The 18,381-nt window shown below is 42.3% G+C and overlaps 1 protein-coding gene across 3 annotated transcripts in view; it reads right to left on the bottom strand.

The window, feature by feature from the left end:
- The window catches only part of FZD3 (frizzled class receptor 3), a 107,632-nt gene that overhangs the window by 40,584 nt on the left and 48,667 nt on the right, over positions 1 to 18,381 (bottom strand). For 2 of the 3 annotated variants that reach the window (XM_056563810.1, XM_056563808.1), the window contains exons 3-4: positions 10,002 to 10,198; positions 3,672 to 4,689 (exon numbers count right to left, since the gene is read on the bottom strand). In XM_056563810.1, the coding sequence (XP_056419785.1) occupies positions 3,672 to 4,689; positions 10,002 to 10,198 (1,215 nt within the window). Of the gene's footprint in view, positions 1 to 3,671; positions 4,690 to 10,001; positions 10,199 to 16,715; positions 17,233 to 18,381 lie in introns of those variants that run through there. The other variant, XM_056563811.1, reaches the window with a different exon arrangement.

Raw genomic sequence — 18,381 nt, 5'->3', positions numbered from 1 at the left:
AGGAGTGAGGGAGGAGACTGTTAGCTGTTTAAAAAATACCACACTGACTACACAACTTCCTGTCAGGTTAGGGAGCAGCTGAGACAACACCACAACTTCCTGTCAGGAGAGAGGGAGGAGCTGGTAAGCTGTTGAGACAACACCACACTGACAATGAGAGGACTACACAACTTCCTGTCAGGGCTGAATCACACAAAAATACACTGAAGCCAGTAAAATCTGTGAAAACACTATATAAGTAAGTTACGTGTCTTTAGGTAATAGTTTTGTTTTTTAAATACAATTTTCTGATACTGGATTATCCCTTTAAGGTTACGTTCACGCGTACAGGATCTGCTGCATATTTTTGCTGCATATTTTGTGCAGCTTATTAGGCTACCCATTAACTTCAATGGGTAACACAATCAGCTGCACAAAATCTGCAGCAGAACCTGTACGTGGGAATGTACCCCAATAGTAAACTGCCTGAAACAGTTTAGTGCCGATATAACGTGACTGTGCAGTATAAGCCCATTATAATATATCGCCATATAGTGATAGAATCCCCCAAAAAAACGCTTTACAGATCCCAGATAATACAGCAACTGGCACCACGATTTACAGTAGTGGAGGCAAGGTGGTGAACTGCCCCTTATATCCTACATGTACCCAAAAATTGGATACCGAGAGGATTTTTATTGCAAAGTAAAATGCAGAAATGCCTGTCGGATGAGTCTGCAGAGTAAATAGTGCCTGGCATTAATGATACTGCCATTGTGTGCAGAAACACAATACCCTCCTTTTATGTTCTGTATGAAGTGTGTGCCCTGTACCAGGCTTATTTGCTGAGCCCGCAGCTGAGTGCCTTAAAAGCAATGCGTGCGGCCGCGAGCGGTAACAGGAAACAATCCTCCTATTCTTACTATACCCGAGTCATGGAGCGATCCAAGCTATTAAAGGGATATTCCATTTTCATATCAATTGGCTTCAAAAAGTTAAAGGGGTTATCCAGGAAAAAACTTTTTTATATATATCAACTGGCTCCAGAAAGTTAAACAGATTTGTAAATTACTTCTATTAAAAAAATCTTAATCCTTTCAGTACTTATGAGCTGCTGAAGTTGAGTTGTTCTTTTCTGTCTAAGTGCTCTCGGATGACACCTGTCTCGGGAGCTGTCCAGAGTAGAAGCAAATCCCCATAGCAAACCTCTTCTACTTTGTGCAGTTCCCCAGACAAGCAGAGATGTCAGCAGAGAGCACTTAGACAGAAAAGAACAACTCAACTTCAGCAGCTGATAAGTCCTGGAAGGATAAAGATTTATAAATAGAAGTAATTTACAAATCAGTTTAACTGTCTGGAGCCAGTTGATATAAAAAAAAAGAAGGTTTTTCCTGGAATACCCCTTTAAACAGATTTATAAATTACTTCTATTAAAAAATCTTTATCCTTTCAGTACTTATCAGCTGCTGAAGTTGAGTTGTTCTTTTCAGGGGGGGGGGGGCTGATCCACTATAAAGGTAGCCGGAGGACTTACCTCTGTTCCCTGGTGTCTGTGGCTCTGTCATTGATAGATCCTGGCTGGACTAGGCTCTATGAATGGATCACAGAGCACACAGATCAATGGAGTTCAATAGAACTCTATAGATCTGTATGAGGAATCTAATGATTCCTCCTAAAAGTCTGATAAAGTGTAAGAAAAAAAAAAAAGTTTTAATAAAAGTTTAAAAGACACATTAACCCCTTCCATGCTAAAAGTTCAAATCACCCCCTTTTCCTATATAAAAACATGTAAACATAATCATAATAAACATATTTAGTATCGCTGCGTGCGTAATTGTCAGAACTATAACATAACATTACGTATACCATACGGTAAATGATGTAAATGTAAAAAAAAATACCAAACCACAAAATTGCTATTTTTATAATATCCCTGAAAAAAATTGTTAAAAAGCGATTAAAAAAAGTCACATCAATGCCAAAATGGTACCGATACAAATAACTGATCATGGCGCAAAAAATTAGCCCTTATACAGCCTGGTATGCGAAAATAAATAAACATTAAAAAAAAGCTACAGGGATCAAAAAATGGCAATTAAAAAAAAATCGAAAAAGCTCCGAATTTTTTAAAAATTTGTAAAACATTACGGAAACTATACAAATCTGGTATTGCTGTAATCAGGCGACGTATTAAATTTCCACACCCCTGTTAAGGGAACCTAAAGGATTTGTTAAAGCAGAAGTACAGGTGGCTTGGGATAAAGAAGTGGAGGTTATTTGGGGGCTTTGAATTTTTTCCCAGAAATTTCCAAAAAATATGTCTAAAAAAAGGTCAAACACTGGACCACCATTACAGGATGATCATTCTTTTTTTTTTTACCCAGAATTCCTCCTGAGATTGCACAATTCAGCATCTTGATACATAGGTGGAGCACTGACATTTTTGAAAATTTTAGCAGAATGTAGGACAAATGTCCTCACCCCATCAACACAACAAGATCAACTTATTCAAGATTAAGAAATAATACCAGGATAGGCCAACAGTCTCAGATTAGTTGGGGTCTGACTGCCGGCGAACCCCCATATAAATTAATCGAAGGAGCTGCGTTAAGCACAACCGTTTCATCTCAACGGATTAGTGGGCACAGCGCCATAAATCTGGTAGTGGCTACGCATGGTATTGCAGCTGCTCCCTATTACTAGCATAAGAATGTTCAGTACCAGACAAAGCCACTGCTAAATGAAGGGCGCTGTACCTAGTAAACAATGCGAGGGACTCTGCAACTTGCCAGAGCACTGTGGCAGAGCCCATCATTGGGGCATTCAAGAGTTGTACCTCACCAATCTATTATTGATTGCTTATCCTAAAGGGGTACTCCGATGGAAAACATTTTTTTTTTTCAAATCAACTGGTGCCAAGAGTTAAACAGATTTGTAAATTACTTTAATTATAAATCTTAATCCTTCAAGTACTTATTAGCTGCTGTATGCTCCACAGGAAGTTTAGTAGTTCTTTCCAGTCTGACCACAGTGCTCTCTGCTGACACCTCTGTCCATGTCAGGAACTGTCCAGAGCAGGAGACATTTGCTATGGGGATTTGCTCTTACTCTGGACAGTTCCTGACATGGACAGAGGAGTCAGCAGAGAGCACTGTGGTCAGACAGAAAAGAACTACACAACCTTCTCTGGAGCATACAGCAGCGGATAAGTACTGGAAGGATTAAAATTTTTTAAATTTACAAATCTGTTTAACTTTCTGGAACCAGTTGATTTGAAGAATTTTTTTTCCACCGGAGTACCCCTTAAAGGGGTACTCAGGCCCTAAGACATCTCATCTTGGGACCCCCGCAATCTTGGGCCGGAGTATCGTGACGTCACGACTTGGCCCCCGTGTGACGTCACTCCCCGCTATGCAAAACTATGGGAGGGGGCGTGATGGCCGTCACGCCCCCTCCCATAGACTTGCATAGCGGGGGCGGAGTCATGACATCACAATACTACGGCCCCGTGGTAGGCACCCGGCAGTTTGTGATATTGCGGGCTTCCCCAGCGGCAGGACCCCCACGGTCAGACATCTTATCCTTTGGATAGGGGATAAGATGTCTTAGGGCGGGAGTACCCCTTTTAGGATAGGTCCTCAACAGTATAGTCCTAGAAAAAAATCTGTATGTAATAATGTTAGGGACCTTACCTGGTAGGGGCATGGTATGTGGTATTCCCTGCAACGTTCCTGAATCCAAGTGGTCTCCCAAACCCCTCGATAGGCCTGCTCGTAAAAATAGCAGCCAATGACTATCAAAAGGGGCACAAGGTAGAGGACACTGAAGACCCCAATACGGATCATAAATTTCACCAGTTTGTCCTGGTTTTCCTTTTCTAATGGGATTTCTATCCGTACTCGGTTGAGTGAAATAATCCCAGCCAGAAGTAGAGATACTCCCACCACAACGTTCAGGCAGAGAGGGGCCAGCACAAAGTATCTCAAGGCATGGACGTCATAGAGGCCAACAAAACACACCCCGCTGATGTTGTCTCCTTCGATCTTGTTCATGGCTAGTAAGATGATGGTCAAGGTCCCTGGGATGCCCCAAGCACTTGCGTGAAAGAATAGCGCTTTCTTTTCAATGGCTTCACTCCCCCATTTAGGAACGGCAGCCAAGAACCAAGTGATGGTGAGGATGACCCACCAAACACTGCCAGCCATGGTGAAGAAGTAAAGGACCATGAAGAGCATGGTGCAAGCCTTGTTGTGAGATCCTTGAGTCACGGTAGAAGCCTTGTATTTGCTGGGGCTGGCTGAGTTGCATGCTACACGGTCCTCTAATAAGAACCCGATGAAGAAGATCAGTGACACCATCATGTAGCAGACGGCGTAAAATATGATGGGTCTCTCTGGGTAGCGAAATCTGGTCACGTCAATGAGAAACGTCAAAAAGGTGAAGAGGGTGGCAGAGAGACAGACTATGGATATTACTCCGATAAAGTATCGAGCAAAGGAGAGTTCTTCTCTTCGGAAGTACATGTGTGGGCATGGTGGAGAGCAGTCCCGCACTCCTAGGAAAAAGTAACCCAAATCTGGGTCAATTTTGAGCTCCCGGGGACACCAGAAGCCGTAGTCCTTTTGCACTGCTAAAGGGGTATTGTCCGTAGGCTCGCTGGAGATGCTGATGTCTACTAGACGGGGATAGGGTTCATCACAATCCGGGAACCTACAATACAAAAAATAAAGACACATGCTTAAAGGGGTACTCCGGGGACTTAAACCCATAGTCCATCCTTTCCCTCTCACCAACATAATAATTTGTCTAAATATCATTCATTAGCTTTATAGAGCAGTTTCCCTCTTTCATCTGTCACTTACATGCAGGGAGTCACAGAAAGACGTCCTATTCAGCTCCTGCTGGTCCTTGTGCAAACCCCTCAATGAGACTAGCCCCCACCCACCTGGAAGACAAACACCATGTGATTTCTGTCTTCACAGCCACACCTCCCCTCCCCTCTCTGTGTGAGGATTTTGCTGGCAGAGAAGCCCAGTCTCCTCAGCACATAATGATGCTCTTTTCCTGCTGTAGATCTAATCACTGACTGATGCCATGATTTAGGATAGTCTGACAGAAAAGATAGTGTGTACTGCAGACTGTGTTGGGGTATCTTTATTTTTCATAAAGGGGAACTCAGGTGGAAAACATTTTTTTTTAATCAACTGGTGCCAGAAAGTTAAAAAGATTTGAAAATTACTCCTATTAAAAAATATTTATCCTTCCAGTACTTATTAGTGGATGTATATTACAGAGAAAGATCTTTTGTTTTTGGATTTCTTTTTGTGTCTTGTCCACAGTGCTCTCTGCTGACATCTCTGTCTGTATCAGGAACTGTCCAGAGGTTCATATGTTTACTATGGGGATTTGCTCCTATTCTGAACAGTTCCTGATACGGACAGAGGTGTCAGCCAAGAGCACAGTGGACAGAAATAGAAAAAAGAAATCCAAAAAGAAAAGAACTTTCTCTTTAGTATAGAGTAGCTGATAAGTACTGGAAGGATTAAGATTTTTTAATAGAAGTTATTTACAAATCTATTTAACTTTCTGTCACCGGTTGATTAAAAACTAAATGTTTTCCACCGGAGTACCCCTTTAACTTCCCTGGAACACCCCTTTAATAAGTTTTGCTGAAACATATAGCCATACTCCTAGATAACTTGCAGTATATGGCCTTTTAGGTGTCTCAATAGGGTAAATACTGAGGCGTTTGACCTCCTAATGTTCTCAGTTATGGTCAGCTTTACCTAGTGACTGTCCTAGGTGGAATCAAGGTGTATTAAAGGGGTACTCCGTGGAAAACTTTTTTTTTTTTTAAATCAACTGGTGCCAGAAAGTTAAACAGATTTGTAAATTAATTCTATTAAAAAATCTTAATCCTTCCAGTACTTATTAGCTGGGGAATACTACAGAGGAAATTATTTTCTTTTTGGAACACAGAGCTCTCTGCTGACATCCCGAACACAGAGCTCTCTGCTGACATCATGAGCACAGTGCTATCTGCTGACATCTCTGTCCATTTTAGGAACTGTCCAGAGCAGCATATGTTTGCTATGGGGATTTTCTCCCACTCTGGACAGTTCTTAAAATGGACAGAGATGTCAGCAGAGAGCACTGTGGTCATGATGTCAGCAGAGAGCTCTGTGTTCCAAAAAGAAAACATTTTCCTCTGTAGTATTCGGCAGCTAATAAGTACTGGAAGGATTAAGATTTTTTAATAGAAGTCATTTACAAATCTGTTTAACTTTCTGGCTCCGGTTGATTTAAAAAAAAAAATATAATAATAATAATAATAAAGTTTTCCACCGGAGTACCCCTTTAACATATACTATATATCTGGTAATATAACAAAAAACCATTTATTGGTAACACACATCCCCCGCCTCTCATTCCTGGTATGACCGTCGCCTTTGATCACTGTTCTCCAAGTGCCTCTCTCTCTTTTTACTATTGGACACTATGGTCCTTCTGTGACCTGCCCCATGTACAATGACTCGCTGTCAGGATGATTTATCGATCCTTGTGTCTCCCACCCCCTTCCCATCCACAAGCAGTTATTTTACGGGGCAGCAGGGGCTGTCACAACAGGTGGTATCCCGTTTCAGACCATCAAAACCCCAAATTGTTTCACAGGCGCTGTAAATTCACCAAAAATAGAACCTATTTATTAAATCTTATATTGCACCTTCCTGCAATTTTAACTATTAAAGGGGAAAACTTTTTATTTTATTTTTTTTTAAATCAACTGGTGCCAGAAAGTTAAACAGATTTGTAAATTACTTCTATTAAAAAAAAAATCTTAATCCTTCCAGTACTTATTAGCTGCTGTATGCTCCAGAGGAAGTTGTGTAGTTCTTTCTAGTTTGAGCACAGTGCTCTCTGCTGACACCTCTGTCCGTGTCAGGAACTCTACAGAGCAGGAGAGGTTTGTTATGGGGATTTGCTCCTGCTCTGGGACAGTTCCTGACAGGGACAGAGGTGTCAGCAGAGAGCACTGTGGTCAAACTGGAAAGAACGACACAACTTCCTCTGGAGCATACAGAAGTTAATAAGTACTAGAAGGATTAAGATTTTTTTTAAATAGAAGTCATTTACAAATCTGTTTAACTTTCTGGAGCCAGAAAAAGATGTGTTTGTTGCCGCACAACAAAATAACGCCAGACAGCTGTAAAGAGTAAAGAACAAGGCCAGCAGGCTTCACTCCACAAATGGAAGATCTGATCTCTGAAAGGACTTAAAGGGGTACTCCGGTGGAATTTTTTTTTTTTTTTATAAAGCAACTGGTGCCAGAAAGTTAAACAGATTTGTAAATTACTTTTATTTAAAAATCTTAATCCTTCCAGTACTTATCAGCTGCTGAATACTACAGAGGAAATTATTTTCTTTTTGGAACACAGAGCTCTCTGCTGAATCACGAGCACAGTGCTCTCTGCTGACATCTCTGTCCATTTTAGGAACTGACCAGAGCAGCATATGTTTTCTACGGGGATTTTCTCCTACTCTGGACAGTTCTTAAAATGAACAGAGAAGTCAGCAGAGAGCACTGTGCTCGTGATGTCAGCAGAGAGCACTGTGTTCCAAAAAGAAAAGAATTTCCTCTGTAGTATTCAGCAGCTAATAAGTACTGGAAGGATTAAGATTTTTTAACAGAAGTAATTTACAAATCTCTAAAATTTTCTGGCACCAGTTGATAAAAAAATAAAAGTTTTCCGCCGGAGTACCCCTTTAAATCATCCGGCCTGTTGTACGCACATGCATTGTTTTTTCTTTTTGCAAATAACCACCTTGATAAATACCAAGGCCTTTGTATTCCTCTTCAGGATTAGAGCTGGGTAGCCACCATACACATTAGATCTGTGCTTCCCAACCAGGGTGCCTCCAGCTGTTGCAAAACTACAACTCCCAGCATGCCCGGACAGCCAACGGCTGTCCGGGCATGCTGGGAGTTGTAGTTTTGCAACAGCTAGAGCCATCCTGGTTGGGAAACACTGATCTATATAGATCTATATTGATTTTTTAAATCAAGTGGAGCCAGAAAGTTAAACCATTTTGTAAATTACTTCTATTTTAAAATCTTAATCCTTCCAGTCTTATCAGCTGCTGTATGCTCCACAGGAAGTTCTTTTCTTTTTGAATTTCCTTTCTGTCAGTGACCACAGTGCTCTCTGCTGACACCTCTGTCCATTTTAGGAACTGTCCAGAGTAGGATAGGTTTGCTATGGGGATTTTCTCCTGCTCCAGACAGTTCCTGACATGGACAGAGGTGTCAGCAGAGAGCACTGTGGTCAGACAGAAAGGAAATTCAAAAAGAAAAGAACTTCCTGTGGAGCATACAGCAGCTGATAAGTACTGGAAGGATTAAGATTTTTTTTTATAGAAGTAAAATATAAAAATCTGTTTAACTTTGTTTATCCCCGGTTGGAAAGCCCCTCATTAGATGGTTGGCCGATTTCACCAAAATCATCAGGTCTGGACAAATTCATGGACCCCCCCCCCCCCCCCCCCCCACACACACAATGTCATACAGGGGAAACGCACTGCGCATTTCCGCCAGCTGGAAGTGTGAAGGTCATAAATAGCTGAAATTCCAAATCGTGTCCCGTAGATGAACATTAGGTCATTACATTGTGGGAATAAATTCTAAACTAAGGGTTAAGTTCAGGAACAGAAGGCTGATCAGCATTTCCGAAAATGTAAATAAAATAAAAAAATAAAATAAAAAAATACAACCATGACAACAAGTATTCCATTTCAGGGACATTACGTGGGAATTGTTGCTGCCGTGACCTTTACCCTTTAGAGTAATTTATAGTAAGGGACGGTGTCTCTCAGCTGTCTCTGCCCCGACCTCGGGGTCTGACCATAAAAAGAGATGTCCAGGAAAGGTGGCTGTCACAATGGTGCAAGATTCTGCACCGCCAAAAATTCTCTTAGGGTGCGTTCACACGTGCGTATTTTTGCTGCAGATCTGCTGCAGATTTTGCTGCCCAATGGGCAGCAAAATCTGCAGCAGATCTGCAGCAAAAATAGGCACGTGTGAACGCATTCTTAGGAAATGTTGGAGTCCCTACGGAGCAGTGTTTGCCAACCAGGGCGTCGCAAAACTACAACTCCCAGCATGCCGCTGCAGGCACCCAGGTTGGGAAACACTTCCAATAGAGAATGAATGGAGCAGAAGCTGCGCAGATGCGGAGTGCTCGGTTTATTCCCAGTGGTCACCTTGTTATGCCACTGAGGGGAATACCCTTTTAAAGGGGTACTCCGGTGGAAAACTTTTTTTTTTTTTAAATCAACTGGTGCCAAAAAGTTAAACAGATTTGTAAATGACTTCTATTAAATTTTTTTTTAATCCTTCCAGTACTTATTAGCAGCTGTACAATACAGAGGAAATTATTTTCTTTTTTGGAACACAGTGCTCTCTGCTGACATCACGAGAACAGTGCTCTCTGCTGACATCTCTGTCCATTTTAGGAACTGTCCAGAGCAGCATATGTTTGCTATGGGGATTTTCTCCTACTCTGGACAAGTTCTTAAAATGGACAGAGATGTCGGCAGAGAGCACTGTGGTCATGATGTCAGCAGAGAGCTCTGTGCTTGTGATGTCAGCAGAGAGCTCTGCGTTCCAAAAAGAAAAGAACTTGCTCTGTAGTATTCAACAGCTAATAAGTACTGGAAGGTTTAGGATTAAGATTTTTTTTTAATAGAAGTAATTTACAAATCTGTTTAACTTTCTGACACCAGTTGACTTAAAAAAAAAAAAAGTTTTCCACCGGAGTACCCCTTTAACAACAGATCAAAATCGAACTACTATGACGCCCTATGACTTTGGCAAAGCCGAGGAGTAGAAGAGTTGTCATGGGGGCGCAGACCCTTTACCAACAGACACCCCGTAATTTCATCCTCTGATAACTTGAGATCTTTGAATTTTAATTTTCCCACATTTTCCATATAAACCTTAGTGAGATATTCAAGAAGTAAATTACCGACTACATTCCATCTCCTCTGGCCACGAGACGCCAAACATATCCATGAGCTTGTGGCATTCATTGTAGGCCCGCTGGCATAAGCGGCGGCAAGGGAGGGTGACTCGACCATATTCAGTGCAGACGGGCGCATACAGCGCACACAGGAAGGGCCTGAAGTCTTTAGAGCATTCCAGGTTTACCATGGGGTGAAAAGGCTGAAATATATAAGAAGAACATATTAATAGGTGGCACAATATAAAAAAACGTACATTAAACAATACATAATAGTTAAATACATACAATGCAGCAGATGAACTTGTAACCACATGTACAGTAGAAGTAGCGGTAATAATTACAGTCCTCATAAAAAAAGGAGCTTTAGGGAGTGTTCACACGGTCAGGTTTTGAATTTCGATAAGTCAATACAAAGCCAGGAATGGATCTGAAAAGAGGAGAAGTCTAAGGGTACGGTCACATGAGCGGAGAGGAGAAGTCTAGGGGTACGGTCACACGAGCGGAGAGGAGAAGTCTAAGGGTACGGTCACATGAGCGGAGAGGAGAAGTCTAAGGGTACGGTCACACGAGCGGAGAGGAGAAGTCTAAGGGTATGGTCACATGAGAGGAGAAGTCTAAGGGTACGGTCACATGAGCGGAGAGGAGAAGTCTAAGGGTACGGTCACACGAGCGGAGAGGAGAAGTCTAAGGGTACGGTCACATGAGAGGAGAAGTCTAAGGGTACGGTCACATGAGCGGAGAGGAGAAGTCTAAGGGTACGGTCACACGAGCGGAGAGGAGAAGTCTAAGGGTACGGTCACATGAGCGGAGAGGAGAAGTCTAAGGGTACGGTCACATGAGCGGAGAGGAGAGGTCTAAGGGTACGGTCACATGAGAGGAGAGGAGAAGTCTAAGGGTACTGTCACACAAGCGGAGAGGAGAAGTCTAAGGGTACGGTCACACGAGCGGAGAGGAGAAGTCTAAGGGTACGGTCACACGAGCGGAGAGGAGAAGTCTAAGGGTACGGTCACATGAGCGGAGAGGAGAAGTCTAAGGGTACAGTCACACGAGCGGAGAGGAGAAGTCTAAGGGTATGGTCACATGAGAGGAGAAGTCTAAGGGTACGGTCACACGAACGGAGAGGAGAAGTCTAAGGGTATGGTCACATGAGAGGAGAAGTCTAAGGGTACGGTCACACGAACGGAGAGGAGAAGTCTAAGGGTACGGTCACACGAGAGGAGAGGAGAAGTCTAAGGGTACGGTCACACGAGCGGAGAGGAGAAGTCTAAGGGTACGGTCACACGAGAGGAGAGGAGAAGTCTAAGGGTACGGTCACACGAGTGGAGAGGAGAACTCTAAGGGTACGGTCACATGAGAGGAGAGGAGAAGTCTAAGGGTACGGTCACATGAGAGGAGAGGAGAAGTCTAAGGGTACGGTCACACGAGCGGAGAGGAGAAGTCTAAGGGTACGGTCACACGAGCGGAGAGGAGAAGTCTAAGGGTACGGTCACATGAGCGGAGAGGAGAAGTCTAAGGGTACTGTCACACGAGCGGAGAGGAGAAGTCTAAGGGTACGGTCACACGAGCGGAGAGGAGAAGTCTAAGGGTACGGTCACACGAGCGGAGAGGAGAAGTCTAAGGGTACGGTCACATGAGCGGAGAGGAGAAGTCTAAGGGTACGGTCACACGAGCGGAGAGGAGAAGTCTAAGGGTACGGTCACAAGAGCGGAGAGGAGAAGTCTAAGGGTACGGTCACACGAGCGGAGAGGAGAAGTCTAAGGGTACGGTCACATAAGAGGAGAGGAGAAGTCTAAGGGTACTGTCACACGAGCGGAGAGGAGAAGTCTAAGGGTACGGTCACATGAGAGGAGAGGAGAAGTCTAAGGGTACGGTCACATGAGAGGAGAGGAGAGGAGAAGTCTAAGGGTACGGTCACACGAGCGGAGAGGAGAAGTCTAGGGGTACGGTCACACGAGCAGAGAGGAGAAGTCTAAGGGTACGGTCACACGAGCAGAGAGGAGAAGTCTAAGGGTACGGTCACACGAGCGGAGAGGAGAAGTCTAAGGGTACGGTCACATGAGAGGAGAAGTCTAAGGGTACGGTCACACGAGCAGAGAGGAGAAGTCTAAGGGTACGGTCACAAGAGCGGAGAGGAGAAGTCTAAGGGTACGGTCACACGAGCGGAGAGGAGAAGTCTAAGGGTACGGTCACATAAGAGGAGAGGAGAAGTCTAAGGGTACGGTCACACGAGCGGAGAGGAGAAGTCTAAGGGTACGGTCACATGAGAGGAGAGGAGAAGTCTAAGGGTACGGTCACACGAGCAGATCCCCAGTGTATCACACGAGCAGATCCCCAGTGCTCGGAGCAGCAATACGCAGCTACGAGCAGACACATTGAAGCGATGTGTGAGTCGCCGCGCATGCGCAGTGTACTCGCACACATCGTGGCTGCTCCCCCTGCTCTATGAGTTAGGCCGAGAGATGCCGCGATGTGCGAGTATACTGCGCATGCACGCTGCAACTCGCACTTCACAGTGTGTCTGCTTGAAGCGGCGTATTGACGCTCCGAGCTGGCACATGGAAAGGCAGCATACAGTGGTCCTTCAGCGGCGGATCCGCAGCGTAAATCCGCAGCGTAAAATACAGCGGCGGATCCGCAGCGTAAAATACACTGCAGATCTGCCCGTGGGTGCCTGTTCACACTTCAGAATTTTCATGCCGGACTCCGCATTGGAATCCAGGACGGAGATTCCGATGCAGCAGAGTCCGGTGAAATTCAACGGGATTCTGCTGTGCATACTGCAGAGTTTCCGGCACAGAATTCCATTTTCCGTGTCCGCACAAAGATTGAACACGTTCATTCTTTGTGCGGAGTCCCCACGGAATTCATAGCTGTCTATGAGACGGCTCATTCCTGTGCGGTCCTAGCGCCGGCAGATTATGCTGGCACCACGCAGTTTGGGGAACGTCCGCATAGCCTAAGGCTACGTTCACACAGTGGAAAATTAGTGGAATGTCTGCAAGGGTGGATATATTCCACATAGTGATACACTTTTGGACAAATGATGAATTTGGCGCATCAACAAACGCATGTGCAAACCACGCCCCCTGCAAACGAACAGAAAAAAAAATTACGAAGCCAGCACAGACAACATATAAACAGCGCAAAGCTAAATGATAACTTTGGCGCAAAGTCAATGCGCCACTCAACGCATGCACTCATGCAGGCGCACGCCAGTTGATAAACCCCCCCCCCTTCTTTCCTTTCTATGTGTTCTCCACTTCTGATCTGTTTCTGGCTTTGTATTCAATGACTGCAATTAAAGGGGTAATCCAGGAAAAAAAAAATTTTTATAAATCAACTGGCTCCAGAAAGTTAAACAGATTTGTAAATGACTTCTATTAAAAAATCTTAATCCTTTCAGTACTTATGAGCTTCTGAAGTTAAGGTTGTTCTTTTCTGTCTAAGTGCTCTCTGATGACACCAGTCTCGGGAACCGCCCAGTTTAGAAGCAAATCCCCATAGCAAACCTCTTCTACTCTGTGCAGTTCCTGAGACACGTATCATCAGAGAGCACTTAGACAGAAAAGAACAACCTTAACTTCAGAAGCTCATAAGTACTGAAAGGATTAATATTTTTTAAAAGAAGTAATTTACAAATCTGTTTAACTTTCTGGAGCCAGTTGATATATATATATATATATATATATATATATATACATATATATATATATATATATATATATATATATAAAAGTTTTTTTCCTGGATAACCCCTTTTAAATACCTGAACGTGTGAACACAGCCCTAGGGCAGAAGCCTGACACAGAGAAGACGGCTGAATATATCATCAACATAATCTGAACCAGGGTCAAAATAACTAAAATAATTTGACTCATTCCAGACAAATGTAACAGCGCAAAAAGAAAAATTGTAAAAAATAAAATAAAATAAAAAAAGTTACTATAAATATAAATAGACAAAGAATAAGTCAGCCAGCACTTTAGTTGATACCAAACTATTATATGGACTATAAATATAAATAGATATAAAAGCGGCAAAAAAAAAAAAAAAGTTACTATAAATATAAATTGATATAACAGCGGCAAAAGGAAAAAGAAAAATTGTAAAAAAAAAAAAAAAGTTAATATAAATATACTTACAATAAAAAAACATAAAACATTAAATAAATAAGTTTCTTGAAATATGAAAAAAAATAATTAAAGTATAAAAAAAATATGCAGTAATAATTATTATTATTATCATAATTTTTAGTGCATAATTATTATACTTTGGTTATTATGTGACAAGTACCAGAGAATTTAATTTATAAAGTAATTTACTTTAATAATAGTAGCAATATTCTTAATAATGTTATTAAAAATAATTAGAAGATAAAACTATGGTAATCATTTTAATAACTGTCATAAATAAATTATATATATATATATGGTATATATATATATATATATATATATATATATATATATATATATATATATATATATATATAAATCATTACAGTATTCAAAAACATACAGCAATAATTATTATTATAATTTTTAAACTATGATCTATGATATTAGATGTCATTATTATAATAGCTGCAATAATTTACTATGATTTAATATAATAAAATAGAATTTGAATTTACTATGTTTGTGTCCTATTGTTATGTCTGATATCTGCAGAATCTTTTGGCGCTATATGACTTAAAGGGGTATTCCAGGAAAAAACGTTGTTTTATATATCAACTGGCTCCAGAAAGTTAAACAGATTTGTAAATTACTTCTGTAAAAAAATCTTAATCCTTTCAGTACTTATGAGCTTCTGAAGTTAAGGTTGTTCTTTTCTGTCTAAGTGCTCTCTGATGACACGTGTCTCGGGAACCGCCCAGTTTAGAAGAGGTTTGCTATGGGGATTTGCTTTTAAACTGGGCGTTTCCCGAGACACATGTCATCAGAGAGCACTTAGACAGAAAAGAACAACCTTAACTTCAGAAGCTCATAAGTACTGAAAGGATTAAGATTTTTTAATAGAAGTCATTTACAAATCTGTTTAACTTTCTGGAGCCAGTTGATATATAAAAAAATATCCTGGATAACCCCTTTAATTATATGGTTATAATTATATTTATTTTTATTATTTATTAAAAAAATGTACAGAAATAATTTGGATTCAGCGCTGACGTCCAAACACACAGTAAGTGTTGTTCCAAAGACCGACAGGACTTCTCTCGCAGATTCCGGCAGAACAGCGTTTTCACAATGCTAATTTAATTGTTGCAAAACTATAACTCCCAGCATGCCCAGACAATATTTTCTGCAGGAGTCTGGGAAAGCTGGGTGGCGGCCTTGTGGGAATGGTAACGGCAGCTATACTGATGGTCGCCCAGCTTTCCCAGATACAGACAAAACTACAGAACCACTGGATATAATAAGTAGCGTAGGTTTAAAGGGGAACTCCACTGGAAAAAAAAGCATTTTTATATCAACTGGTGCCAGAAAGTTAAACAGATTTGTAAATTACTTCTATTAAAAAAAATCTTAATCCTTCCAGTCCTTATCAACTGCTGTATGATCCACAGGAAGTTCTTTTCTTTTTTAATTTAATTTCTGCCTGACCACAGTGCTCTCTGCTGACACCTCTGTCCATTTTAGGAACTGTCCGGAGTAGGAGAAAATCCCCATAGAAAACCTCTCCTGCTCTGGACAGTTCCTAAAATGTACTGAGGTGTCAGCAGAGAGCACTGTGGTCAGACAGAAAGGAAATTCAAAAAGAAAAGAACTTCCTGTGGATCATAACAGCATCTGATAAGTACTGGAAGGATTAAGATTTTTTTTAATAGAAGTGATTTACAAATCTGTTTAACTTTCTGGCATCAGTTGATTTAAAAATAAATAAATAAATAAAGTTTTCCAGTGGAGTACCCCTTTAAAGCAGCGGTCTCCATACAGTGGACTTCCAGCTGTTGCAAAACTACAATTCCCAGCATGCCCCATGGCCACACCAGCTTTTCCAGACACAGACAAAAACTACAGAACGACTGGATATAATAAGTAGCGATGGTTTAAAGCAGCGGTCTCCATACGGTGGACTTCCAGCTGTTGCAAAACTACAATTCCCAGTATGCCCCATGGCCACCCAGCTTTTCCAGACACAGAAAAAAACTACAGAACGACTGGATATAATAAGTAGCGATGGTTTAAAGCAGCGGTCTCCATACGGTGGACTTCCAGCTGTTGCAAAACTACAATTCCCAGTATGCCCCATGGCCACCCAGCTTTTCCAGACACAGAAAAAAACTACAGAACGACTGGATATAATAAGTAGCGATGGTTTAAAGCAGCGGTCTCCATACAGTGGACTTCCAGCTGTTGCAAAACTACAACTCCCAGCATGCCCGGACAGCCAACGGCTGTCCGGGCATGCTGGGAGTTGTAGTTTTGCAACAGCTAGACGTTGATCGTTTGGAGACCGCTGCTTTAATTTTTTCACATAACTTTTTGAAGTCCAGCGGTGAAGAAGTTAACCCATCCCGCCCCTTTAACACTGTAGAAGCAGCAGGGGATCGCTTTGCTTAAAGGGATTTTTTAGTCTAGACAGAAACCCTCCAAAAATAGTTGTGACATAATAGGAAGGAACTGATCGCCGCCTGTCACGCCTCAGGCCTAGGCGACGCTGGACGGTCTGTAGAGGTATACAGGTGAAGACACAATGGAGGAAGAGGCATCGCACCTGGGGGAATGGAGGACTGAAGCAGTTGCCCTTAGCAACCAATCCCATGGCAGATTTTTCCATTTCAAAGAGGCCTGTGGAAAGTGAAAGCTAAAATCTGATTGGTTGCTATGGGCAACTGCTCCATGTTTTCTCTACATCAGAAGCCCCAGTGGGCACCTAGGCCTCGGGCTACTAGCGGCAAACACGTGGCCAATTAGTGGCCTCGGATGTCACATGCTGTATCACCAGGACTGTGGCTAACACCGCATGGCGGTAATACCAGTTTACCACACGTGTGTCAACCATTGGTAAACAGAGACCACGGCACATACTGGAGCCTCCGAGCTGGATCACTGTGGGGTCCATGAGGTAAATGACAAGGGCCCTTGTACACTCGGCAAGTTCCGTGAGGAAAATTTCGGATGCGAGTCGTTCAAAATGGCGCTCAAAATTCGGAAGGGCATTGAAGGGAATATACAGTAAATTTCAGCAGAATTTCCAAGCAGAATTGCGCCGTCTGAACATAGCCTTACAGTGCTTTAAAGTTTGTGAACACTTCAGAATTGTACGCATCTTTTGTGAGGAAAAAGATTTTTCAAACAATATGGCCGCCATTAGAGCTTCTTCAGGGACCGTTACCTAACTTTCCTATAGACCTGATAAGCAATAATGTGGGATGTGTGAAAATTTTAAGAAAATTTTGTGCATTTTTGGGAAAGGCCACCCAGCTTTACCCAGAGACAGACACAAATATGGGAGGATAGATATGGAGGATACTGGCACAGGATGGCATGAGGTGGGGGGAAGGAATTCTATCACACACGTGTAACACTGGAAGGAATGTCTCACGCTGGGAGGTAAGGAGGATCGCCGCTCGCTGGGGTTTCGGTAACCTGCGCTGGTACTCAGGATAAGAGCGAGTACTGCACGGAAGATCGGGTTTAAGGATATTGACTCTGGGCCAAACAAACACTGATCTACTCCTCAGCTCTGGTGCCAAAATTTAATAAAAATGGAAATATGAGATTACATTTAAAGGGGTACGCCACTTCCTCAACGTTCGGAACATTGTGTTCCAAACGCCGGGTGAGGGGGGGTCGTGACGTCACACCACGCCCCCTCAATGTAAGTCTATGGGAGGGGGTGTGTCATTCGCCAGTGGTGTGACGTCATTAGGAGCGTGGCTATGACGTCATGACCCCGGCAGCTCACGTCCAGAGTTCGGAACACAATGTACCCCTTTAAAGGTGCCAGGAAGTTTGTAAATTACTTCTATTAAAAAATCTTAATCCTTCCAGTACTTATTAGCTGCTGAATACTACAGAGGAAATTCTTTTCTTTTTGAAACACAGAGCTCTCGGCTGAATCCCGAGCACTGTGCTCTCTGCTGACATCTCTGTCCATTTTAAGAACTGTCCAGAGTAGGAGAAAAATCCCCATAGAAAACAGATGCTGCTCTGGACAGTTCCTAAAATGGACAGAGATGTCAGCAGAGAGCACTGTGCTCGTGATGTCAGAAGAGAGCACTGTGTTCCAAAAAGAAAATAATTTCCTCTGTAGTATTCAGCAGCTAATAAGTACTGGAAGGATTAAGATTTTTTAATAGTAGTAATTTACAAATCTGTTTAACTTTCTGGCACCAGTTGATTTAAAAAAATAAATAAAATAAAAAAGTTTTCCACCA

This window comes from Hyla sarda, chromosome 3, assembly GCF_029499605.1.
Source record: "Hyla sarda isolate aHylSar1 chromosome 3, aHylSar1.hap1, whole genome shotgun sequence".
In the NCBI taxonomy this organism is placed as follows: domain Eukaryota; kingdom Metazoa; phylum Chordata; class Amphibia; order Anura; family Hylidae; genus Hyla; species Hyla sarda.
This window is presented reverse-complemented; position numbering and strand designations above follow the sequence as displayed.